The sequence below is a fragment of the Phyllostomus discolor genome, chromosome 8 (genome assembly GCF_004126475.2).
Source record: "Phyllostomus discolor isolate MPI-MPIP mPhyDis1 chromosome 8, mPhyDis1.pri.v3, whole genome shotgun sequence".
Lineage (NCBI taxonomy): Eukaryota > Metazoa > Chordata > Mammalia > Chiroptera > Phyllostomidae > Phyllostomus > Phyllostomus discolor.
The window spans coordinates 95149051-95176656 of NC_040910.2; the positions used below are offsets into that span (position 1 = coordinate 95149051).

Genomic DNA, 27606 nt, shown 5'->3' on the forward strand with positions numbered 1-27606 from the left:
TCATCTTTCTTCTACAGGCAGAACCATCACTGCCCACTACAAAATAAGACATGGCATGGTCCACGTCCTCGAAAAGCTTATCATCTAAGTGGGGAGAGGAAATAATGAAGCTGCATAAAAAACCACAAATGTGAGATTAAATTACATAGAAATTAAATGCAGTATAGGAGTTTATAGAAATTCCAAAAAAAGCAAAAACACTCTATGCCACCTAGAGATGTAGAGGACAATGGCCAATGACTTCTTCCCAGAGGCCTTGGCAAGCTGGCCCCATGCTAGTGTCCAGCCTTGTAGGCTCAGCAATCAGACTCTCTTCACCAAGAGAGGACTCACTTTTTCTTGGGGTAGTCTGATCTTATCAGTACCACAGAGGTAACAACAAATCAGAATGCCAGCTTATGGCCTGACAACAAGAATTACATCTGTTCCACAGACACCATCTGTGTCTACATGGTCAGGGAAATACACTCTGTAGAGCTACGCCATGTGGCACACTAAAACACAATCAGAAGGCTACTTGGTGAGAACTGAATTAGAACAAAAGGAATCAGCTGAATCCTGTGTTTGATAGAAAAGACTGAGTCAGCAGGATCCATCCATCTCCTCACCAGGTACAGCCTGGCTAGTGGGCCTGACTCTCCACGTCTGCTGCCTGAGGTGCCATCTCTACAGTTAGGCTCTGCTAGGATGGGCAATGCCCATGTCAGTCTCTTCCTCACCTTTTCTCTGCTTCTACTGCTGACCTGACCAACCCTCCTGCAGACAGACATGTTTCCTTTGGCAGTTAATATATCCAGTCAAGTTTTACTTAAGTCGGGTAGACCAGGAAGCCATTTCGTCTGTATACATCTCTGCTCTGCCCCACAATGTGTTGACCCTGGAATTTCTTTCTTGGGGACCCACCTTTTAAAAACTTGTTCACCATATTTTTAAATTCTCAGAGGAGGGAAATGCCTCACTACTGCCTACCCCCCCAAATGCTGACAAATCTCACAGAAGGGCTAGCAAGGCTGAAATATTCAGGGAAGGCTGTGTGAAGAAATATGAACTTGAGTTGGCTTTTGAAAGATTCACAGGACTTCCACAGGCAGAACAAAATAAGGGAATTTTAGATGGGCAAAGGCACAAACAAAAGTAGGCATGGGTGTGGTGTGGCCAGGTGATGGAGAAGGGCTGCTTTGACTGGACCGGAGGGCTTCCATGACGGTTGAAAAGATAAACAAGGTATTAGGTTGGATTACTAGGGAAGAGTCAAGATTGTCAGCTTATTAAATCACTCATTTAACGTTAGCTCCTGCCTGTTGGGAAATAAATCTCTGTGTAATTGAACAAAAGGGAAACAGGCAAGTTCCAGGAACCGGTGACTATGAATATGACATGCTTCAAAGAAGCCCGATGCAGGATTTAGGTGGCAGTGTTCTAACTGAACCTATTTACACACTGTGCTCTACACGCTGGAGAAGAAAGTTGCTAAGTAAATCTAACGAACTGATAAGATCACATTTTTATCTCTCAGCCATGTCCTTTCTGCCAGGGTGGCATAGCTCCATGAGGGTGGAGATTCTATATCTTTCCTCATTTTAGCCAACAAGGAGTCAGTGGTAGGAAGACAGTAATTGGTAATACATGAAATTGGCATTGTTCATTTTGAGTTGAAGAAATTTTGCTATCATGTCAACTCTGGCCTATTCTCAAAAGAGTGCAGTGGTTTGTTATCTTGATTTCAACTCCACAGAGATCTCTGGGAGTCGGCCTCCTTTAAAAACCTCTGGAATAGAGCAAAGCACATCTCAGTGCTTGCAACTAGAACAAAAATATCAAGGAGGAGCAGGTGCGAAGGTGGCTTTGATTTTCAGTTTGTGGGTTCTGAATCTGTTCTAAAGACAAATATATTTTGGAAAGCTGGATTAACTGTTGTCTTACCAAAATGAGACAGATGATTAGGGTAAAACCTGCTGCTACTGCAATCACAGGTGTTGCCACGAGGACTTTGTTCCTATACACATATCCCAGCATTGGCACTTCGTTGGAACGCTTAAAAAAAAAAAGAAGAATTTTATAAACAAACCAAATAGATGGAAAAGATAAAAAAGACTATTCTTAAGCCTGTTCTAAAGAATAGCTAACTATTCTTTACTACTCACCTGAAAACCCCACTATTTCATGTGAATTGGCTTATGAGGGGGGACCCAAATATACCTGGAATTTATTTATTAAAAATTGTGTATTTATTCTGACATGTTCACACTTCAGTTACCTTCAAAGTACTCTCCATTTGATGCAATACATCTATGGAGATGGTTTTTCCACTGCTCAAAGCAGTTTTTGAACTTATCAATTTTTATGCCTTTTAGTGCTTCTGCTGTTTTTTGTTCACCTCTTGCACATTGGAAAAACAAATCCCTTTGAGGACTTGTTTCATCCAGAGAATCACAAAAAAAAAACTCACCTGGGGCAAGATTGGGTGAATAGGGAATGTGGAGCATGGGGCTTATGACATTTTTTGTCAAAAACTGCTGAACACGCATGGCGTGGCAGGTGTGCTTGTAAATCTTCCACCACAAAATGGGCAAACATGTTGAAAGTGTCTTCAAAAAAAATTCACTGAAGCCGAATAGCCTCTCACCCCAATGCCAGCTAGTACACTGAAACAGATGGGTTCCTTGAACACTCACCTAGAGAGGCAAAGCTGTACTACAGGGGCCCACCTTCCAGAAGATAAGTCTGGGTTTTGGGGGGCTCCCTCTTGTATAGGTTCTTAAAGAACATATCATATCTGATGTGTTATGTAATCTTGGCATTAGCATTCTGGTATCACTTATTTATCTTGTGTGTTAGGTCTTCTTCACATCTACCCTAGGAACAGGGGCACCACTGTCTAAATCACAGGTAGCAAACACAAGCCCCACTGGCTGAATCTGGCCCTCCACCTTGTTTTATCTGGTCCTTGTTTCTACCTGGCAGCAGCACCAAGCTCCTTGCCCCTAGTTAACGAGTAGTCACATTTATACAGTCCTAAAATTACATTCGGCCCCTTGAAGGCAACCGTGAGGCTGATGTGGCCCCTGGCAAAAATGAGTTTGACAGCCCCTGGTCTAAATGAACAAAGTGGAAGATCACTGTCTTGGCCAAAGCCACGTGGCTAGGACAACAGACAGTCTAGGAGCCTCTGGTCTTCCTGCCCTGGTACTTTCATGGCATGTTCTAACTGACTAACTGTGAGGTCTTTGTGTTTTGGGACCTGTCCTCACCCCAAGTGCCTCCTCCTCTTCCTCTTCATCCGGAGCTTCTGTTTTCTCATTTTCCCACTGATTCACATCCCATTCTACCTTGGAAACCTTCGCTTCTTCTTGCTCACTGAGAAGCTTCATCAGGAGATCTATTCCAAAAAATAGAGTTTCCTCAATTTATTTTTGTTACTTGAACAGTAAAATTCAGGTTTAAGAGGGTACCCTGTGTTGTTTTCAAATGACTCAGGGGCACATCTCCACCCTGCACATTTGAAAAAGGGAATTTAATGAACAGTAATAACATTGATTCTATATCTTCTAGATTTATCTCCAAGAAATAAGGCAGTCTGTAATTTAGTGAACTAATAACATCATATTTAACGTTAAAGTCTAGCTGCTCACTCAGGAAGGCTGACAGGTTGTCGTCATTTTTGTCTGAGGATGTCCTCTCTGGCTCGATCATCAGCTCAGCACTGGTGTTCTTCCGGTCTTGTAGCACTTTTAGGAGAGAGCCTTCCTCACTTGTTAAATGTGGTTCTTCCTCTGCTAAAAAAGAAGAGGCCACTTTTGATCATGAAGGACTCATGGGACAGATTTTTGTCAGTCCACAGCCATACATCCCAGTAAAATAAATGGGGAATCAGCACATATTGGAGTGTTGTTGAGAGAGAAGAAGAATAAACCCCAACTTAAACCTATGACTGGCAACACAAGAAAAGGAGAAAAGGTATCCTTTTAAAGGGGGTTATTTACTCAGAACATTCCATAGTGTGAAATACAGTGACTATATTGAGGATTATTCCATTGGTCCCCAAAGGCCAATTGCCAGGTACTGAAGAAACATGAAGATTGGAAGATCCCACTCAGTTAAACTCTCTGCAGATCTACTGTGACTCCTCACATTCATGGACCCCATCCTGTCCTGCTCAGATGCACAGGGAGCATGAGGCTTCCCCTCTCCACCTCGTTGTGTGCTCGTGTTCTTGCTACCATCACAGATGACCATGATTAACATCCACTACTAACAGGTCCTCATCTGGGTATGCCCTTACCCACTTACTCACCAAACCATTAGTTTGCCTGCTTCCACATAGCCCAGCCCCCACAACAGAAGGCTCTATATGGAAAAAAAACACTATGTTCACTCTTGCTCTTGGCTTAAATTTAGGCAGGCATCTGGGGTGTAGGTTAAGAGATTTGGCAGGTTGTGTGCCAATGTAGAAGGTTCACTACATCTGTGGAATAATTGGAATAATATGTGGGGTCCTAAAATACAGAAGGGAAAAGGCAATTTTCATCAGATGCCTACTTTGCTTTCATTTCATTTTCTCACATTTTTGGCTTTCCTTGGGGAACCAGCCAAAGCTCCTGACTGCGTGAAGGTCAAGTGTACCATTGTGTAACTGGGTTTCCATTCCAGAAGAATTCAAAGTATTGCTGGTGAAGGTGAGGGTCAGAGAAGGAGTGGAAGGTCTCACAAGGGGGAGGGTCTCACAAGGGCTTGCAGAGCCCAAACTGAAAGCTGGAGACCTGGACACTTGGTGATAGCACTTGACACCTTCTAATCTTATTTTTACTCACCTGTACAAAGAGATGAAAATGCCTGTTCTGCCTACCTTCAGGGTAGAAGGGAGTAATATAAGTGGCAAAAAAAAACTGTTTTGCAAAATAAACAACTCTCTTTATAAGCAGCACAGTGTTATTATTTATGATGTACCCCGAGATCACTGCCGGAGGCCTGTATTTGAGCTACCTGGGCATGAAAGCACATTTTGGAAGTTATTGAACAGGTGCCAATAAACCTAATTTGTAGAAAAACACGTAAAAGCACCCAAGTGTTTGGTGGATAGAAAACCTTGAGCTTCAGAGCAAGTTCAGAGTTGGACAGTCTAAGAAGACAAGAGCCCTCCCACCCACTAGAAGAGTTTGGTAGTATCCTCTGGTGATAAAACCAGAAACTCTCAGTTTCCAAATAAAACTTTCATAAAATAGCATCACTTGTACTCTTTTTATAAAATTGCAAAGAGGTAGGCAGAGGCCACCACAAAATAAAAATATACCTCTACTTGTCCAATGAGGCAAAGGGCAAATGAGACCTAATGCATCCAACACCAGTGTACAAACTGTTACCCTAATGAATGAGTTTGTTTGGAAGGAAAGCATGGAGCTAAGAGCACCACATGCACTGTGTATCCATTCATGTTAATTCCCTCTCCTCTTCCTTTCCTTTCTCTTGTTCCTTACTATGATTTTTAACAAGGAGGCAGTTCTTAGAAATTTTAGGGAACTCTGAAGAAATGAATACAAATAATGCAGTTACCTTATTTGTTTAAAAAGGTATCATCACCAATGAAAAGTGAAAACAAATAAAAGAAAAATGAAGGAGTTTACCATTGGGCAGTGCGCACTCACCACAGTGTGTCTTTGTCAGGCACTCAGTGTCGCAGTGCAGTCTGACCGTGTGGCTGACAGTCTCAATCGTGTTTTTGACTTGGCAGAGGCAGCAGGCCAAATGGTGGGGTAGGATCCTGCAAACAGAAACACAGAGAATTAAATTATTGACAACACTGTTGTTTGAGCAGGTGGAAGAGGTAGGCAGAGGCCACCACAGGGCTGTGCGGAGAAGAGTTGTCGGAGCTTACCCCCTTGACAGTCTGGTGGGCATCAGCTGGCCGTGTGCTACTCTTTCTTTTTAATCCTCACCAGAGAACATGCTTATTGATTTTAGAGGAGGGGAAGGGAAGGAGAGAGAGAGAGGGAGAGAAACATCGATGTAAGGGAAAAACACTAACCAGGGACCTCACCCAAACCCTAGGCATGTGTCCTGACTGACTGGAAATGGAACCCATGACCTTTCGATTTATGGGAAGATGCTCCAGCCAGCCAGGGCAGCCACTTGCTACTCTTGAATATTGTAAATAAATAGAGAGGAGGACAAAAGTGCCCAATATAAGACTAGGAATGGCAGTAGGTATGGTATGCCTAGACTAAAGGCGATATGGATTAGAGTTGGGTGACGCTGATCTGTAGTTTAATTCAGAAGCATCTCCTTCTCCCAACCCAAAAGTCTCACTTTGGCTTGACAGTACAGAAGAAGAGGGGAAGACTTCTGAGAAGACTCTGGGTAAGTCTCTATCTTTCCAAAATAGTTTACCTTGAATCTAATCATGAGCAACCAGACAAATCCAAACTGTGGGACAATTCATAAGGAACCATCCTAGACACATCAAGAATGCCAGTGTCATAAAAGACCAAAGAAAAAAAAAAGGAAGATAAATATTTAGATTAAAGGAAACAAAGATAAGACATGTGATGCCTACTCTTTGATTGGACCCTGGATCAAAACAAAATAGATTTAAAGAATATTATTGGGGGGAAAAGAATATAACTGGCTTTTGACCAAGATGAGTAACTGGGACCAGTTTAACCTCCTGCCTAAACTAATTTAAAAACCAGACAAAATATATGTAACAATGGTTTTCAAGAAATTGGGCTTCAGGCAATGAAGGACAGTGACTCCCAAGAGATAGGAGATAAATTAAGTAAACCTGCTACTGATTGTTCCAGCTTACTGCTCTTAGTTTCCAGGTCATGATGCAGGGAAGACAAAACCCACATGGAGACTGGTTAACTCCCGAAGGAGATGGATATGAGTGTCGGGGGAAACCAGGTAACTAGAATTTACAAAGCAGAATACCAGAAAACAAAAGAAGTGAACAGACAAGCACCCTGGGGATATGCAGAGACATCTCTTGAGTATTCAACAAAGTACTGGTTGGTGCATGTGTGTGAAGAATTGTTTGAGCTCAAGAAAAGAACCACATTAAAGGATTAGAGATAAGAATAACTGCATATCACATGGTGTTAGGAATAGTGCCTGTTCCAAAAAGCTAGACATTAAAAACTATAGCGTCTAAACAAAAAAGGCACTGGATAGGATTATTGGCAGATTAGATACTGCAGAAGAAGGAAAGTCCAGTGAATTTATAACATAGCAATACAAACTATATAAAATGAAACACAAAGAGAAATAAAATAAAACAACAAAAATTAACAGAGCATCATCAGTGAGTTGTGCAACAGCTTCAGGTGGCTAATATATATGTACTTAGAGTCCATGAAGGGGAGGAGATTAAAAAATCTGAATAAATAATAGCTGCAAATTGCTCCAATTGGTGAGCACCAAATGCCCCAAATCCAAGGGGGCCAATGAACTCCGCACACAAGAATCACACCCAAAACTATACTGAAGCACATAGTAATCAAATGGCTCAAAACCAGCAATGAAGAGAAAATATTAAAGTAGCCTAAGGAAAAAAAAACACACACTGTAAAAGAGGAACAAAGATAAAAATTACAGTAGATTTTTTTGTTGTTGGAAACAATGTAAGCCAAAACTCCCAGTGGAAAAAAAAATCTTTGTAGTGTAGGGGAGAAGGGGACTCAACAACTATCAAGCTAGAAATCTGTACTCAGGTCTTTCAGAAACAAAAGTAAAATAAAGATTCTCAGACATACAAAAGCTGAAAGAAATGTTAAAGAAGGTCATTTTCAGCAGAAGGAAATGTTACCAGATGGAAATACAGATTATTACTGTATTGGTAATTGCATAGGTAAATAGATAAGACTTTTCTTATTATTTAAATATCTTTATGGATAATTGGTTATTTAAACACAAAATATAGTGTGGTGTTTCTAAGATAAATGAAAGTAAAATGTATTGAAAACAATAGCACAAAGGCCAGGAGGAACAAATGGAAGTCACTATTGCACTATTGCAAGGTTCTTATACTATTGAAATTAGAAATGATTTGAACAGACTGAAACTGAAAATATGAGATGTTGGCATGTGGGATATTGCTAAAGCAATACTCAGCTTCTGCAGCTTCCACCTTGAGAAATCAGAAAAAGAAGAGCAAGTTAATCACAGAGTAAGAAGAAGAAAGGACATAATAAAGATGAAAGCAGAAATTTTAACAAAATGGAAAACAGAAAAAAAAACTGAGAGGTCAGTGAAATGACAAAATAGTTCCTAGAGAAATCAATAAAATGGATAAATCCAGATTCCTCAAGATAAATAAGACAAATGACTAATATTAGTAATGAGATGGGTGATATCACTATAGAGTGTATAGATATTAAAAGGATAATAAGAATATTAGAAAATATTTTGCTAGTACATTGAAGATTTCATTCCTTGAAAGACAGAAACTAATAATGTTTACTTGAGAACAAATATGTAACTTAGCTAGCACTATAAAGATATTGAATATGTAGTTTACAACCTTCCCATAGTGAAAGCTTCAAGCCTACATGGCTTCACTAGAGAATTCTACCAAACATTTAAGGAAAAAATAATAGTAATTACACACAAACTCTATGAGAAAATTGAAGAGAAGGGAATACTTCTCAACTGATTTATAAGATCAACTTTCCCCTCATCAAAACTAGACCAAAATCTCTCATGAGAACACAGATGCAAAAATTTTAAACAAAATGTTAGCATACAAAATCCAACAATATAGTTAAAAAATGATATATCATGGAGTTTGTCTCAGGAATACAAGGTTGGTTTAATAGTTAAAAATCAATGTAACTTACCCAAGTTAATAAATTAAAAAGGAAAAATCATACAATCATTGCAATAGACGCATAAAAAGTGCTGACAAAATCTAACATTCATTCCTTATTTTAAAAAAAAAACTCAGAAAACTGGAGATAAAAGGATACTTCCTTATTTTGATAAATGGCTTCTACAAAAAATCCAATACCATTTTTAATCATGAAAACAAAGTGCTTTCTCTCCAAGATCAGGACAAAGGAAAGGATGCTTGCTCTCATGACTTCTGTACAACACTGCACTGAAAGTTCTAGCCAGTACAGTTGCACAAGAGAAGGAAAGAAAAGGTATTCAGAATGAAAAGAAAGAAGCAAAACAAATTATATTATTTGCAGATGACATGATTATCTATGTAGAAGACCTGATGGAATATACAAAAAGGCTAGTAAATAAACGAGTTTATCAGGTTTGCAGGACACAGGACCAATATACAAAAAGGTAATTTCTAATACCTAGCAAAGAACAACCAGAAATTGAAATTTTAAAAAATACTGTTTATAATAGCAACAAAGCATAAAACACTTAGGAATGATCTGACAAAAGATGTAAAAGACTTGTACACTATGAAAATTAGAATTTTCTGCTCCACAAAAGACACTCTTAGGAGAAGGAAGAGATAATCCACAGAATAGGAGCAAGTACCTATCAAATTATATTCTTAATATAAAACTTGTTTCCAGAATATGTAAAGAACCAAAACCCACTAAAAATATAGAAAAAAGATGCAAAGATATACAGATGGCAAATAAGTGCATGAAAAGATACTTGTCATTATTAATCACTAGGGGAATACAAATTAAATCTACACTGAGATACCACTATACCCTATTAAAACCACCTAAAATTAAACAGACTGACCATAGCGAGTGTTGGCAAATGTGAAGAAAATGAAATTCTCATACACTGTATGAGAATTGTAGAGCGTAATATACTGTAGAGTGTAACATAAAAAGCTACACCCTACTTGATTTCATTTGTAAGACACTCTGGAAAAGGCAAGACTATAGCGACAAAAATCAGATTGGTACTCCCCAGGGACTGATGGTGGGAGGAGGAACTGACTGCAAAAAAACATGGGGAGTCTTTCTGGGATGACAAAAGTATTCTGCATCTCGAATGTCATGGTGGTACACAACTACACATTTATCAAAACTCATTAAACTCTATACTTTCGAAGAGTGAATGTAATGAAATAAAAATTATAATTCAATAAACCCGACTTAAGAAAATAATAAAGCAAACCTAAAAGACCAACTAAGTGAAAGTAAATCTAAGAAAAATCATCTCACAGTTTTTCCAGTTTATTGCTCATCGTGAGGATGTTCTTAACTGTTGTCAGCGACACCTGTGTCGTTCCCAGGTCTCTGAAGGAGAAGGTCCAAACGTGCATCAGATGAGCCGCAATGACAAAAACTCTATACTTAAAAGACACTGAAAGACATCTGTCACTTCAGTTCTGGCTCCTCTGTCAAGCCAGCTCAAAAGTTTACTTGCTATAGATGATAATTTCAGAGAGAAATTTAAATTTATTTGCATCATCAAATTAATGATGTTGGTGAACAGTACAATCTGGTTTATTGTTTTGTTTTGTTTTTTACCATTATCCTACTTCTCATTCTCAATTGCATCCACCACTTCATTATTCTTTAAAAAATACGTAATATACAACTGATTCCTTTTTCTGTCTGAGATCAATGGTGTTTCTGCACGCTTCACATGTTCTGTATCTGTATGTGTTCTTCAACACTGCTCCCTTCCTCCTCTGGCTGTCTTGTCCATCTGCATCCTCTCTCAATCATTTTTCTATGCCAGTAGCTTTTATGCAATAAACCAGTTATCACTTAAATTATGATCTTTAGTCAAAATGTAAAATACTTAATCTCTGACAAAAGTTAAAAAGAGCAGAAATCATCTCATGAGCCAAGACCACTGTCATAATACTTACAAATATTGTATGCTGGCAATTTAAAAAGATATGGATCTTCAATAGTTGTCAGAGGATTATGATGGAGAATTCTGAAAAAAGTGCAATGGAATTAAAATTATATTAATAATTTCATGGCATTTTCATAATTGCCATGAAAGTGTATATTCATCTTGTTGGTGCAAAACTAGAAGATTAAAAAATTATTTTCTGTACATATAGATCACCCTTAGAATCTGTAAAGCATTCTTTTTTGGGGAACTGCCCAGGTCTCTAAATGATAAAGTGGGGGAAGAGAAAGTAAAAAACGAAAAAGAAGAAGGAGGAGGAAAAGGGGAGGAAGGGAAGGAGAAGGAGAGGAAGAGGAAGAGGAAGAAGAAGGAGAGGAAGGAGGAGGGGAAGGAAAGGAAGGAAAGGGAAGGAGAAAAGAAGAAGAGGAAGAGGGAAGAAGGAGGAGGAGGAGGAGAAAGTAGATAGCAAAGAAAAAAAATGCCAGAAACTTTTCAGACTGAACACCCTGGAAGCAACTATGCTTATAGGAAGCTCTTGCTCTATAGAAAATAGTTATTGCAGTGTCCTCCATAATCCAAGTTGCTTTTCTTTCATCTACAGAATTTTTTTTTTAAATTCCACAGTTAATTCCACACTTAAGCTATACTTTTCAAAGTTCAGACTGGGCTTACAACCAGCTAACAAATCACTATATGATGTTTTTACACATAGCTTTTCAAATGTATTTATCTTCTATTTCACTTACAGCGTGTGTAAAAACTGCATTCCGTGCCAGGCCTGAAACATTCCAGAGTTCACTTCTGTGATTAAATTGCCACCAAGATTTCTTCAAAAGAAAACACAAGCAAAAGAAGACCAAAAAAAAAAAAATTCTTTCAGATCATTTATCCTTTGGCAGTGATCCAATTTATATATGATCAAACAACCTCTATACTCCCTCAATACACTAAATAAATCTCACTGTGGAAGAAACCTGCTTATGATATATGCTCTCATGTTCATGTGTGCAGTGCATTATATACAAACCATAAGTGCTCGAACAATACTTATATTAAGTGGTCTTTGTTTTTCTAGAACAGGGTTACACAACTTAAACACTATGACATTCTGGGCTAGATAATTCTTTGCTCTGGTGGTCTGTTCTGTGCATTGCAGGGCATTGAACAGCTCTGGCTCCTGCCCACCACATGCCAGTGGCAATATTTACAGCTCTGACAACTAAAACTGCCTGTGGACATTGCCAGCCTGGGTGCAGAATCACCCTGGTCAAGGACCACTGCTGTAGAATGCTTCACTCTGACCTGTGAGATAATTCTCACACTAGCCTGTGCTACAGACAGAAAGGATTTGCTATGTAACTTTAGTAGCTTTTCTATTAATAAAATTTTAATCTTACTTCAAAAGAAATAAGATTTACAAAGTTTTGTAAAATTCTAGACATAATGGAGTTATAGTGATAACTTACAGATATTCCAAAAAAGGCGTGTTTCAAATGCACTCTCTTCAATAATTTTATATTATTGCCAGATAAGTCTCTAAAAAAAGGTAAAAGAAAAAGATTGCCTCAATTAGGTTACTAGATACCTAAATAGTAGAAATAACTGGTAGCAATTAGAAAGATAATAATGAATACATAGCTTTAGTTTAAACTCTAAATCTTAGGAATTGGGATTTGAACCTTCCAGAGCCCCTAACCCTGTCCTCACCTCCTAAAGAGTCCCACCTTCGTGATCTTTATAAATAAAATACCATGTTTTGCCATATATAATGCACACTATTTTGCCCAAATTTTTCAGGGAAAAGCATGGATGTGCATTATACATGGGTAGTATTAATTCTATATCTATATAAATGTTTTAAATTATTTTATTTATGCTTATGCACTAAAAGTGTAACTCTAGAAAGCAATAATGATCTGTATGATATGATACCATGAATAATGATATATAATGATGTAATATCATGTAATGTCATGAATAATATCATATGCAATATCATGAATAATGTACGAATAATGATATATAATGAATAATACCCTGGAATACACTAATTAGTTTTGTTTCTAAATATAGATAAACAAAAAACTGAATTAAAAAATCAAAATGAAAGATTTTTTTCCTGAAAGTTTGGGCCCAACATGTGAGCATGCACTGTAGACAGCAAAATATAGTATACAACTATAGATCTTGATAGATTGTGAAGATAATCTTTTCTGAGAGCAGAATTGATTAGATGACTTTTGTGGTCTCACCAAATTTAGATTATGAGCTCAAAGTTTTTATCTTTATACATAATTATAAATTTCTAATATGAAAAAGAAATAGCCTCACACTTACATACATTCCTTGTTTAGTTCTGTTTTTCTAGGCCAATTCAACACCAGAAGAAATAAAAGATCCCTTTCTGCATAACTTAAAAGGAAGCTGCTCCTTTTCTTAATATAGAACTTTGAAGTAATTTAGAATGATACATTCTATTATATTAATAGATATTCATTTTTTATTTTACATTGCTTTAATAATCCATGAACTTCATTACTTCAGTTGTACAGTGGTTTTATACAACAAAAAACAAAATGGTACTGGATTTTTATTTGAAAACACTCACTCTTGTCTAGTAACTATAGACTACTCTTAGAGACTACTCTCTATAGTTACTCTTATTTCCATTGATTCTGGCTTAGTCACCTGCTCTTCACCTATGTGAGTATAACTGTCTTCTGACCGGTGTTTCCATCTCTAGTCTCTCCCCTTTCTAATCCATCCTGCACACAGCCAACAGATTAACATTCCAGAAATGGTTCTTCAATAACAGCCACAGCAGTGGAAATTATTGAAATAGCAAATTCTTGGCTCTACTCTGGACTGGCTAAATTAGTAACTGTGGGGGCGGAGCTTGAGTTTTAACAAGCTCTTCAAGTGATTCTGTTGTGGGCTAAAGTTTGTCCTAGAGCACTGGTGTGATAACATGGTAGCTCGGCACGTTATCTTTGGCTTGGCCTTCCAAGCCCTAGATCTGGCTCTAATCTCCTATTCTCTCTACTTGTACTCTACAGATACTCAAGGTATTTTTTCTGTGTTTTGCTACCCACACACTCCTTTTGCATGCTTATTCCACCCAAGGTGTCTGTGTGATAATCTCCAAGGACTCTTCAAGGTCCTCTTCGAAGAGCATTGCTCTGGTAACATCTTTGCTGATCCAACTTGAAGTGTCTTTTCTCTCTCTGTGTTTGAAAATCAACATTCTCATCTCATTGCCTGTCTCCATTTCTTCTTTTTGGTACAGTCTTTTTTGCATCCTATTTCCTCTGAGCATAAATTCCTTGAAAGGATGGGCTAGGTCTTGCTCATCCTCATTGTCTATCATGTTTAAAACTGACACGTGAACATATGCAAACTCAAATATTTATAAAATAAACAAATAGCTGGGAGCAGAGGGAGAAAAATGACTTTTGTAAAGGAAATGTAGTTTTATTACTTTATGACGCCCCTTGTGTGCCATTTAGTATTTGTGCATTGTGGGTTGAGCTCATATATTTATTTTTCCCTTTGAGATCGGGATTACTAGAAGGGTAGGAGCCATGTGTTACCCATATTTATGCCTACAATACTGGGCGCAGTGCTTGGTGTATTCTTTTTTAGTTGTTTGTTGATTGGCATTAATGAATGGGAATATTTATGCTAGCATGAAATAGCTTAGAAAATATTTCGCAGAAGTAATGAATGACCTAACTACTGAGTAGTTAGTTACCTCATTCATTTTCCTCTAAACTGTAAGATTTGGAACCCAGATGGTGAGATACCCAAGAAGACCAATACAAAAGTAGTTGTGCCCTGAGATTTAAATAGTTTGATCATTCAAAGGACTATTTGTATCATATGAGGTTCTTTCTACCCACTTCCCTTAAGCCTTCTACATTTGCAAAAATAATCTATTGGGAAAGAACATCATTAATTAGCTTAATAAAGATTAATGACATACACTCTCTGGATGCCATAAAGGACAATAATTGAGTTTTTATAGCAAAGAAGATCTCTTCTCTCAAAATAATAGTCACTAGGCAAGCATTTCTTCTTGACAAGAGACTGGAGAGGTTTTTATTTTGTAATTAGTAAAGTTAGGGGCCTTTGTGATATGCTCATTTAGGGTACACATTTCTAACTATTGTCCACTTAACCATCATTTTAAACATTGAAATCCTGAATCTCATCTGCTTTCTTGACAACTTAACATGTTCATAATAATACTGTTTACATAATTCATCTGCTTACTTAAACATTTAATGTATAAATGTTAATCTAATTTAGATTAAATTGTCAAAAACTTCTGGGTTAATGGCCTTCAAATTAATGTTAAGTGTTCTATATTTTCTGGTCCCATTGGGGAAGATTTGAGGTTAACCTGAATTCCTCTCATTTTACTAATCAACATTTCAAAACCTTTTCTGAAAAGGCAAGACAGCAAATTTTAGGTTTTGTAGGCCACAGCACTGAAAGTCCTTCTCGCGTATTCTTCTTTGTTTCTTCTCTGTTCTTTTTTTTGTTGACAGCCCTTTAAAAGTGTGAAAATTATCCTTAACTTATGGACTGTATGAAAACAGACCATAGGCCCGATTTGATCCATGGGTCCTAAACTAAATGTAAATACAAGCAAGTGATACAGGAACATTTATATAGCATATAGGTGTGTATAATTACTCAGACCTTACTACAACTTTTGCTCTATAACTGAAGACTTTTTCCTGTCTATATCTTGTCTATGTAATTAAAAAATTGAAAATGCATAGGAGATATTAAATGTTTGAGATCACTGGCTGGTGTGACTCAGTGGATTGAGTGCAGGCCTAAGAACCTAAATGCTTGTAGGCTGGAGCCCTACGCTAACTTACATAATCGTAGATTATCTAATTTGAACTCCTTTTTATTTTATAGATATAACTAAAAATTCATAAATAAATAAATAAATAAAATTAACCTACAAATATTTGAGGAAGAGCAGGCCTTCAAATGATTCCTTATGTAATTCTTTTAAATTATTGTCACTGAGGATTCTGAAAAATAAAAAGGTTATTTCTGGATCAAAATGCAAAATAACTACAACTATTTATACAGAACTATGTATGGAGAAACCTGAGTAATGGTGCCATCAAAATACCCTACCTTTTATTTCATGTAAGGATGGTGATCTCTGTTGTTTTATTGAAACCTTTCTTCTCATGTCCTCCTTTGTGTCCATCTCACTTCATCTCTCCTCTCTCTCTCTCTGGCTCTCTGGCTCTCTCTCTCTCTCTCTTTCTCTCTCACACACACATACATACGCACACACACACACAGACTCCTGCTCACTCTTCTGGCCAAATCATGTATCTAATGCTTACTCTTTAGATCACAAAGTCTCTGTTAGAACCTAACTCTGGATGGTACCACCATGAGCAGAACTGCCCTTTCCTCCTCTCTTTTCCCAAAACTGATTATGGAAGCCCCATATAGAACTATATCAGAGCTGCAAGTGAAGTCATTCAATTCTCTCCCCCATTAAAAAATTCTTTTGAAAACTAAAATGTGCGTAAATGCACACAAGATAAATACAAACACCTATATACACCATTCCTGCTGAGGGAGAACATGACAGCATCTCAGAAGCCCCCGTGGTGCCCCTTTCCAATCACAGCCTTTCCTCTGATTCCCTTTAAGTGTGTTAGCAACAACCTGAGTGTGTGGTGCTACTTTATTTTATTTTTTTTAGTGTATTTTATTGATTATGTTATTATAGTTGTCTTACTCTTTCCCTTTATCCCTTTCTGCTGGGTAGCCCCCTTCCCTCCAGAAACCCTCACCCTTAGTTCAAATCCATGGGTTATGCATATAAAGTTCTTTGGTTTCTCCATTTTCTATACTATTCTTAACATCCTCCTGCATATTACTTTCTCAACTGTAAATTGATAAATCTTAATATAGATCATCTTTCTGATAAAAAAATTTAGCAACCAAATTGAGATTTCAAAGACTTGGTATGGAAAAAGAATGTAAACTTTCTTATTAACAGTTTTTTATTGATTCCACCTACAAATGACAATACTTTGGATATTTTGAAGACTTAGTGTGAAAAAAAGGAAGAATATCCTATTAATAATCTATATATTATTATATGTTAAAATAATATTTAGATATGAATTAAATAAAATCTATCCACATTTATTTTACTGTTTTTCTCTACTTTTATTTTTAAGTGGATACCAGAAATTTAAGGTTACTTATGTGGTTTGCATTATGCATCTAATGAATAATATTCCATTGTATGACTATACCACACATTATTTATTCATTCTACCACTGGTAGACACTAACATTTTTCTAGTTTTGAGTTATTATAATGCCATTTTGAACATTCTTGTACTTGTATCCTGGTACACATTTGCCTGAGTTTCTCTAGGATATAATAGGGGTACAAAAATGTTTTCCTAACATATTATGCTATTTCAAGTTGGCAGATTGAAACATGCCAAGTCTCTACCCCTCCAACCACCACTAAAATTCCTAAGAACAATGGAAAAGGCATCAAAGCGTGGCAGCGGCTCCACAAATGCTCGCCTGCAGTTGAGTGATTGGGATACTGCAGTAGGAGCAGCTGGCAGCACCTCAACCCCACATCTTCCCTCCTTGGACCAGGCAGCAAAGGGTATCTTCCTCTAGGTGGGAGCAACTGGTATTATTAGAAAGGGGGCAGGGTCTCCCAGAACCCTGGAGAAAGGGTATTCATTCTGTGACTAGCCAGCAAAAGGCATCTCCACCTCTTCCTATTCTCAGGAGATTCCATCAAAATACAAGCCCCAACAGTTCATTTCACCTCTCCTCTAGAGCCAGAAACAGAAGCAGTAGGATCTCAATTGCAAATTGCACTCAGGAATGAGCAAAGAACTTGAGAAAGCCAACTCCACTAAAGGCAGAAAACAAAAACAAACATAAGAGTGTACAGCCAATGACAGAGTTAACAAAAAAGCACAAGAGGACTTCAGAATAGCATAATTAATATCCTCAGACAGATGTAAGCAGCTAATGCATGCATTGAAAAGAATCAACTCAAGATTATACAAATGAAGTGTTATCGTTCATAAAACAATATTTAGTAATGAGCAGCAGAAATGACAGTTGAATAAATTAGCTGAGAGATCAGGCCAATGAGTTCTCCATAATGGAAAAGGAAGGGAATGGGAATGATCCACAGACAAACCTGACACTTGATCTACCCAAGGAAAGTTAAGACCTTTGCTTTATCTAGTATTGCAGTACTGATTAGGAACTTGCTTGGGGTAGGGGTCAGGGGAGTTTGTACTTGTTTCTTATGCCTGATGAGCAGAAAGGCACATAGCCAGTGTCTCCAAGTGTGGAGTGAGGGAGTGGAGAGCCAGTAAAGCAGCTCTGGGACTTCTGACCAAGATGGAGGCGTAGGTAGACACACTGTGCCTCCTCAAACAACCAAGTTAGGGACAACAACAATTTAGAACAGAATAACAACCAGAACTGACAGAAAATTGAACTGTAAGGAAGTTGGACAACCAAGAAGTCAAAGACACATTCATCCAGGCCGGTAGGTAGGGGGATGGGTCAGGCAGCTGGGTGCGGGTCACGGTGGAGAGCAGAGAGCAATGGGACAGGCATGTAAGGCATCCAGGGCACACAAGACCGCAGTGGCAGACCCTGAGCACGCCAGCAGCAGCTGGTAGACCCCAGCCGAGGGGTGGTAACTGGCAGACCCAGCGAGGCAGCAATTGTGAAGCAAGGCACTGTGCGCAACTCAAGATCACAGTGCCAGGAAATAGAACCTCAGGGCACTGATTGAAAACACCTGTGGTGGGGTTAAGGCTCAGGGAAGAATCCCAGCCTCACAGGAGAGGTCCTTGGAAAGTCCCACCAGGAGTACAAGCCCACCCACATGGGAATTGGCACCATAGGGGCCCAGTTTGTTCAGGGGAAGCGGCAGAAGAGACTGAGGTCCAACAGAGCAGAGCAAGCCCCATTTTTCCCTCTCAGGCCCTGCCCCCACATACAATGTTACAACCCAGCGACTAGGAGCCCTGCCCTGGTGAACACCTAAGGCTCCGCCCTTCATACATAACAGGTGCAACCAGACCACAGGAAAAAAAAAGAGAAAATGGCTCAAACAGAATTAAAAACCCCACAATCAATATTTTTAAGCAACCAAGATAGCCAACCTATCAGATGCACAGTTCAAAACACTGGTGATCAGGATGCTCACAGAATTGGTTGATGTTGGTTGTGAATTAGATGAAAAAATGAAGGCTACAATAAGTGAAATGAAGGAAAATGCACAGGGAACCATAATGGGAATGAAAGCTGGGTCTCACATCAATGGAGTGGACCAGAAGGAAGAAAAAAACATACAATCAGAAAAGAATGAAGAAATAAGAATTCAAAAAAATGAGGAAAGGCTTAGGAACCTCCAGGACATCTTTAAACATTCCAACATCTGAATTATAGGGTGCCAGAAGGAGAAGAGGAAGAGCAAGAAATTGAAAACTTATTCAAAAAATAATGAAAGAGAACTTCCCTAAGCTGGCAAAGGAAACAGACTCCCAGGAAGTCCAGGAAGCTCAGAGAGTCCCAGAGAAGTTGGACCCAACGAGGAACACACCAAGGCACATCATAATTACATTAGCCAAGGTAAAAATGAAGGAGAGAATCCTAGAAGCAGCAGAGAAAAGGAAGAGTAACCTACAAAGGAGTTCCCATCAGACTGTCAGCTGATTTCTCAAAGGAAACCTTGCAGGCAAGAAGAGGCTGGAAAGAAGTATTCCAAGTTATGAAAGGCAAGGACCTACATCCAAGATTGCTCTATCCAGCAAAGCTTTCATTTAGAATGGAAGGGCAGATAAAGTGCTTCTCAGATAAGGTCAAGTTAAAGGAGTTCATCATCACTAAACCCTTATTTTATGAAATGTTAAAGGGACTTATCTAAGAAAAAGAAGATAAACATGTATAGTAAAATGACAGCAAACTCACAATTATTAACAACCACACCTAAAGCAAAAACAAAAGCAAACTAAGCAAACAACTAGGACAGAACAGAACCACAGAAATGGAGATCACATGGAGGGTTAGCAACAGGGAGTGGGAGGAGGAGAGAGGGGGAAAAGGTACAGAGAATAAGTAGCATTGATGGTAGGTAGAAGATAGGTGGGGAGGGTAAGAATAGTATTGGAAATGTAGAAGCTAAAGAACTTAGGACACATGGACATGAACTAAGGAGGGAAAAATTGGGTGGGAGAGGGTGTGCAGGGTGGAGGGGAATAAAGGGGGGGAATGGGACAACTGTAATAGCATAATCAATAAAATATATTAAAACAAGATTTGCTGTTGTTAGTTCTACAGCTAGGACTTCCTGCTTAGCTGCAAACACTTCTCAGACTATTAAGGCTATTAGTATTTAAGTAAACCTAAAAATGCAAACAATAGGCCATTCTAGAATCTATTCATTTTTTCCTTCTCTGGCTTTCTCTCCAAAGAACTCATTAATACTTGAACTTATATCTTATACATCTGTTCAAGTTGAACTAATAATATGACACACATACTATCATGAAAAAAATGCCAGTTAATTACTTTGAGTGTCAATATTTTTTCTTAAATTACTTATGTACCTAAACTGACTTTTCTACAAATTGATTAAATAATGATTTAATAAAAATGGGCAAAAGGACAGGACAAATTCAGAGAAGAAATACAAATGTTCAATATTTAAAGACATTTAATTTACAAGTAATCAGAAAAATTCAAATTCAGATGAGAGCACTTTTATTCACCCATTAGATCAGCTGGAAAATGGAGACTCTCCCTTGGGGAGGGCAGAGGAAATGATTCTGCTGTAGCCTATTGACTGGAGCATAAGTTGGCATAACTTCTCTGAGGGCAGTTAAAATGTTACAGCAACATAGTCTTCACCCCAACAATTCCATTTTTAAATATCTATTCTGCAGAAATACCTGCCCATGTTCACAAAGATACATGTACAGAACGTTCATCGCAGCAATACATGTACAGGAAAACTGGACATAATCTAAACATCCATCCACAGGGGGATTATTAAAACTACAATACTCCATACTATAGAATATTATGTAAGAGTTTAAATGAATTGGGTAACCAGGAAGGAGTCGAATCTAAGACATAGCATGAGGGTGAAAGGCCAAGTCATTATTATTTATGTAAAAAAAAAAAAAGAAAATTACACAACACACCTATTGTGTTATCAATATGTAGGCAAATACATGGGAAAAGGTATGGAAGGATATATACTAAACCCAGAGTAGTGGTTACCTTAAGGGTGGGGAATGAGGGTAGAAGCAGGGTGTTCACTATACCTGTTATTTCATTTTTATATGTGGAGAATATAATTAATGTGGTTACTTGTTATAGTGAAAAACATGTAGGTTAAGTTGAACTTATTTAAAGAGGGCCTGCCAAAGTTAATTTTTAAAATAAACACAGAATTGGAATCAATAAGGCAAATACCTTTTCTCAGAGCTACTGACCTCACATTTCTGGACCAAGAAAGATCTTTCAATGCAGTTAGGGGTTTTTTTGTATTCATTTTTTTGAAGAGAATATACTCACAGTTTCTCAGTCTCGTGGTATGACTTCCATATATTCTTATCAAACTGAGAAATAGAGTTTGCCTTTCAAATTTCTGTGAAGAAACACAGTTAATATCTTTAAATAAGTAGAAACCCCCCTTGTGGGGATTAATCAAATCCAGAAAATACCATCTTTTTAATTTCCATAGCTGTCAGCTTCCCAATTCACAGTTAGTACAGACATAATGTGGGGCCACTGGCAAAACAATGAGGCCTGTTCTCAGAACCTGAACTTCTTATCTTGGCTGGGTAATGCAAGTTAATTACTTTGAATGCATTTTTCCAAAATCACTTGTGTCTAAAATTACTCTTTCTATGCTGTCACAAAGGGTGGGGGCTCCTTCTTTTCTCTCTGCTGCATAGTATTCCACTATGTAAACGTACCACAATTTTTTGAATCCACTCATTTCTGATGAGCACTTAGGCTGTTTTCAGCACTTTGCTAGTGTAAGGAGCACTACTCTGAACATAGGAAGTGCATAAGTCCTTTGAACTGATGATTCAGGATTCTTAGGGTACATTTCTAGAAGTGGAATTGCTGGGTCAAAAGGCAGTTCCATTTTGTTTTTGAGGAAATTCCATAGTTTTCCACAGTGGCCTTGCACCAGTTTGCATTCTCACCACAGTGTACTAGGGTTCCCTTTTCTCTCCGCATTTTCATAGGTGAAATAAGCCAGTCAGTGAAAGACAAATACCATATGATCTCACTCATAAAAGGAATCTAATAAACAAAATAAACTAACAACAAACTAGAACCAGAAGCATGGAAACATGGAACAGACTGAAAGTGACCAGAGGGGAGGGGAGAGGGGGATAACGGTGGAAAGAAGGGGAGGGGACTAGAACAAAGAACATGTATGAATGACATGGACATGGATAACTGTGGGAATTTACTGTGGGGGTGGGGGTTGGGGTGGGCAGAAGGAGGGCAAAGGGGGAAAAAGTGGGACAACTGGTAATAGAATAACAATAAAAGAAAATTTTTAATAAAAGAACCAGGCCCCAAAAATGACTTCTTCTATAAATCAACAAGAAAATAATAATTCAACAGGAAAATGGAAAAAACTTATAATTATCAGCAAGTTAACATAAAGAAGCCTTAGGCCAGGCCACACCAAAACTTTGGGTTTGTGCCTTCTGTGGAACTCTCTCCAGGTGTTAGAAGGATAATGGCAATTAAAATGAGAGGGACTAATACCAAAAGATCTCATAGACATATTCAACAGGAAAAGCAGAAATCACTGAGCAAAGAGTAAGGTTTTGCCTTTGTAAGGGGAAAAGGACAGAAAGGGAGCAAGAGAGAAGAGAGAATAGCGAGAACTGTAAGAGAGACAGAGACAGAACGAAAGAAAGAGAAGAAAGAAAGAAGAAAAAACAGAAAGAAAGGAAAAGAAAGAAAGAGAAGAAAGAAAAAGAAGAAAGAAGAAAGAAAGAAAGAAAAGAAAAAGAAAGAAAGAAAGAAAGAAAGCGCGAAAGAAAGAAAGGAACGACGAAGAAAAGAAGAAGGAACGAAGAAGGAGAACGGGAGCGGGATGAGAAAGCCAAATAACCTGCGTTTGGGGGAGACAAAAGACAAGAGAGAAGCAATGAGAGAAGAAAGAAAAGTGAGATTAGAAGAAATAGACATGCACCAAATGGTAACATGACTGGTTTGGTACTAAAGTATTCGTGGGGTTTTCACATTTTCCCTTTTATACTGTTATGACTTTTAAAACCACCACCACCACAACTCAGTGAGAATGTATCCATGAATTACACGTGTTTAAAAGAAGCTGTTAAATTCCTGTATTCGGTTTCCACCATTAACTGTGTGGATGACTTTGATTCTTTACCTATAGCTTTGTTCTCTTCCCTCAGCAACAATTTACCTGTTCAGTTTCTATGTACATTCCTCAGGAAGGTAAGAAAAGTCAAACAGACCCCTGTCTGTCTGCCTGTCTGTCTGTCTGTCTACGTAGTGGACATTTCCACTCAACTTGAACCCTTCCAGTTGCTTTATGCCCCCCACCCCTCAAAATGTCCGAACTGAACTCATCTCCTTCAACCTGGCTCTCCTTCCCAACTGTTGTCTGTACACCTGTAACACCACCATCACTCACCTCATTATCCAGGATGGAAATTTTACAGGATCATATTTGAATTCTGTCTTTCCTGTCCCTCCCATTGCCCAACTCCAACTCCAGTCAGTTACTAAAGCTTGTCAGTTTTTCCTTTATACTGTTCCCAGGATTTTCTTGCTACTCCTACCACAACCACTCAGATTCAACGCCTTCTCACTTTACCCTTAGATTTTGCTTGAGTGTGCTATTGGTCTCCCTGAATCAAGCTTTCCTCTCAAGATCACCCCACATATGGAATCTAAAATAATCCTCTTATTTTAATTATCTGTCTCTCTCACTTGAAAACTTTCAGTGGCTCTCCCTATCTCAGGGCAACTTTCAAACCCCTATAGCCAAGGTTTTTCATAATCGTATTTGTTCACTGCTTCCTAAACCAATTCTTTGGAATGGGTTTCTGTCAGACTGGTCTATTAAGCCCTGATCATTCCTACAGCCATGCCTTTGGCTAGACTGTACTCACTATTTTCTCTCTGTGTAAGAAACCATAGCCACCCTTTAAGTCCCTGCCAATGTTAGAGCTTAGCTATATAGCCTTCTGACTTCCATACCCCAGTGACCACAGATTCTGCTGAATTATAGCACCTCTGGTCTGTATCTTTGAGTACTTAATTATATATCATCTCCCTTTTTAGTCATATTCCCTTTCTTCCTACCTATCATTGTCATGTTTCATAGACAGTGTCATACTTCTGTGGCTCCCACAGTACTTAGCCCTGGTTGGACACAAAGTGGGTGATTATATATACATGAAGTCAGGTGGCAAAGGTGAGTTCTGTGTATAACTGGATATATGTTAGGCACTATTATAAGTACTGTACACATATTAACTCATCTAAATCTCACAACAACCCTGTGAGGTGGTGCTATCACAATCTTCATTTTACGGATGAAGAAATTGAGCCCCAGAACTAATACATGACTCAGCTGGGTTCAACCCCAGACCCTCTGGCTCTAGTATCTCTACTCTTAACCACTTTGTTGTATCACCACCAATCAGATGGAGAGAGGGTCACACTGCTGTAAAGAGGATGGAACAAAGGTGGGAGGAGAATAGAAATTAAGGAATAAAATGATGGGGCTAAAAACATCAATACGGAACAATAAGCAGCTACAAGTGAAAGACTGGTAAAGGAGGGAATGAATGATTGTAAGAAGGAGAATGAAGGAGTAGATGACAAACAAAACATAAAAACAGAAAGTCAGTGTGGGTTTGGAAAGATGAGGAAGGCCCAGGCAGACCTGGACGAAAAGGCTGGCATGTCAGGCAGGGTGCAGAGAACTAACAAGGAAAGGCAATTCTTACAAAGTGGTGAAGGTGCCATTGTGCGTGTTGGGCTGTGGCACAGGCACTCTGTGGAGCTTCTGCTTTGGGCCAAAACCAGTACATGATAGCGTCTCATTATTGCAGGTACAGAGCTCACACACGTTCATGACGGCTTTCTGTTCAGCTGTTGGAGGACCTGTCTCAGGTGACATTGGATGCTGCATTCTGATAAATTGCTCGTCCACATTTGGATTTATCATATCAGTCCAGGCTGAGTACTGAGTAGCAATAGTTTCTGGATGCAGAAGTGTCACCTGAGGGTGTTCTGGAGGAGCTGTAGTCTGCTGCAGGGCTGTTGGATATTCACCCTCCACAGCAACTTCTGGCTTTATGGTGAGCACCACGGTGAAAGGTTGACCTGTTATCTCAGACCAGGGTGGCTGCTGAGCCTGAACAGGCTGTGGATGTGGAAGTGTCACTGCAGGGTGTTCTGGAGGAGGTATAGTCAGCTTCAGGGCTGTTGGATGTTCACCCTCCCCAGCAGCTTCCGGCTTTATGGTGAGCCCCAGGTCCAAAGGCCGACCTGTTATCTCAGACCAGGGTGGCTGCTGAGCCTGAACAGGCTGTGGATGTGGAAGTGTCACTGCAGGGTGTTCTGGAGGAGGTATAGTCAGCTTCAGGGCTGTTGGATGTTCACCCTCCCCAGCAGCTTCTGGCTTTATGGTGAGCCCCAGGTCCAAAGGCCGACCTGTTATCTCAGACCAGGGTGGCTGCTGAGCCTGAACAGGCTGTGGATGTGGAAGTGTCACTGCAGGGTGTTCTGGAGGAGTTGTAGTCAGCTTCAGGGCTGTTGGATGTTCACCCTCCCCAGCAGCTTCCGGCTTTATGGTGAGCTCCAGGTCCAAAGGCCGACCTGTTATCTCAGACCAGGGTGGCTGCTGAGCCTGAACAGGCTGTGGATGTGGAAGTGTCACTGCAGGGTGTTCTGGAGGAGGTATAGTCAGCTTCAGGGCTGTTGGATGTTCACCCTCCCCAGCAGCTTCCGGCTTTATGGTGAGCTCCAGGTCCAAAGGCCGACCTGTTATCTCAGACCAGGGTGGCTGCTGAGCCTGAACAGGCTGTGGATGTGGAAGTGTCACTGCAGGGTGTTCTGGAGGAGGTATAGTCAGCTTCAGGGCTGTTGGATGTTCACCCTCCCCAGCAGCTTCTGGCTTTATGGTGAGCCCCAGGTCCAAAGGCCGACCTGTTATCTCAGACCAGGGTGGCTGCTGAGCCTGAACAGGCTGTGGATGTGGAAGTGTCACTGCAGGGTGTTCTGGAGGAGTTGTAGTCAGCTTCAGGGCTGTTGGATGTTCACCCTCCCCAGCAGCTTCTGGCTTTATGGTGAGCCCCAGGTCCAAAGGCTGACCTGTTATCTCAGACCAGGGTGGCTGCTGAGCCTGAACAGGCTGTGGATGTGGAAGTGTCAAATGAAGGTGTTCTGGAGGAGGTGTAGTCAGCTTCAGGGTTGTTGGATGTTCACCCTCCCCAGCAGCTTCCGGCTTTATGGTGAGACCTAGGTCCAAAGGCTGACCTGTTATCTCAGACCAGGGTGGCTGCTGAGCCTGAACAGGCTCTGGATGTGGAAGTGTCAAACGAGGGTTTGACAGCTTCAGGGCTGTTTGATGTTCACCTTCCACAGCAGCTTCTGGCTTTATGGTGAGCTCTAGGTTCAGAGGCCAACCTGTTATGTCAGACCAGGGTAGTTGCTGAGCCTTAACAGGTTCTTGATGTTGAAGTGTTTCCTGAGGGTGTTCTGAAGGACCTATAGTCAGCTGCAGGGCTGTAGCATCAGCCCCTGAAGTAGGCCAGGATGAAGATGATTTTCTTGTTTCAGAGAGCTTTGGAGGGATCTCCTCCTGGCTTTGAGGTTCAACCGCCTCAGGAAATTTTGCAAAATAAGCCGTGACCTCCTTTGCAGTTGCCAATAATTTAATATTCTTAGGAGGCTGTGGTGTTATCATATATGGCAACATTGGATATCGAACTCTACCTGAACCTAGAGGTGAGACTGTCATCTTAAGATACATGGAGTTTTTTGGATGCTGAGCTGGACCCTTCTGCTGGAATGGAGGAGGTTCTACACTGGCAAGAGGAAATTGCAGCAGAGCTGAATTCTTCTGCTCAATTGAAGAGTCACTATTCTCAGGAGTAGCTGGAAGCTCCTCTTGAACTCCATTCACAAACAAAGATTTTAACAACTTAGGGGATACTGCAGACTGAGTTGAGGCCTCTTCATCGATAGAATATGGTTCTCCTACCTCAGGGACTTCTGGTTCCTGAGCTGGGATCTCCTGAGGGTTTGGAGATGGTCCGTTTTCCTCAGGTGAAATGGAGGTCAGAACAGGGTCCAGGGACAACTTCGGAAACTGGGCTGGAGCTGCGTGGACCAGCAGCCACAACAGCTGCCACATGAAAAGGAGCCGTGGGGCCCAGAGGTACAGCCCAGACATGACGGCAGAGGTCTGAGAGACACAATGAGCGATCGAGGCAAATGGGGCACAACAAGCCACCCACAAGCAAGTGAGGTGCAGGCACCACTCAAGCAGGAGCCAGCAACTGGCAGCCGTGTCACAATTGGCAGCCGTGTCACAAATGGCAGCCGTGTCACAAATGGCAGCCGTGTCACAATTGGCCGTTGTGTCATGCATGTGCTCCTTAGCAACAAGGCACCCCTTCCCTGCCTCAAGTTCCAACCTTTATTTTGCCAACCTATATTAGTCTTGGGTTGAGAGTGGCTGCAGGA

The 27606-nt window shown here is 39.8% G+C and overlaps 1 protein-coding gene across 1 annotated transcript; it reads right to left on the reverse strand.

Moving 5' to 3' along the window:
* On the reverse strand, positions 1-27511 carry LOC114502306 (leucine-rich repeat-containing protein 37A-like). The gene is given in 13 exon segments (XM_036034524.1): positions 1-36; positions 1924-2034; positions 3252-3377; positions 3409-3776; positions 5643-5758; positions 10140-10226; positions 10807-10866; positions 11532-11612; positions 12252-12290; positions 12292-12321; positions 15765-15836; positions 21418-21479; positions 24842-27511. Coding segments are annotated over 13 exon segments (3858 nt in total).
* Positions 27512-27606: the final 95 nt, after the last annotated feature.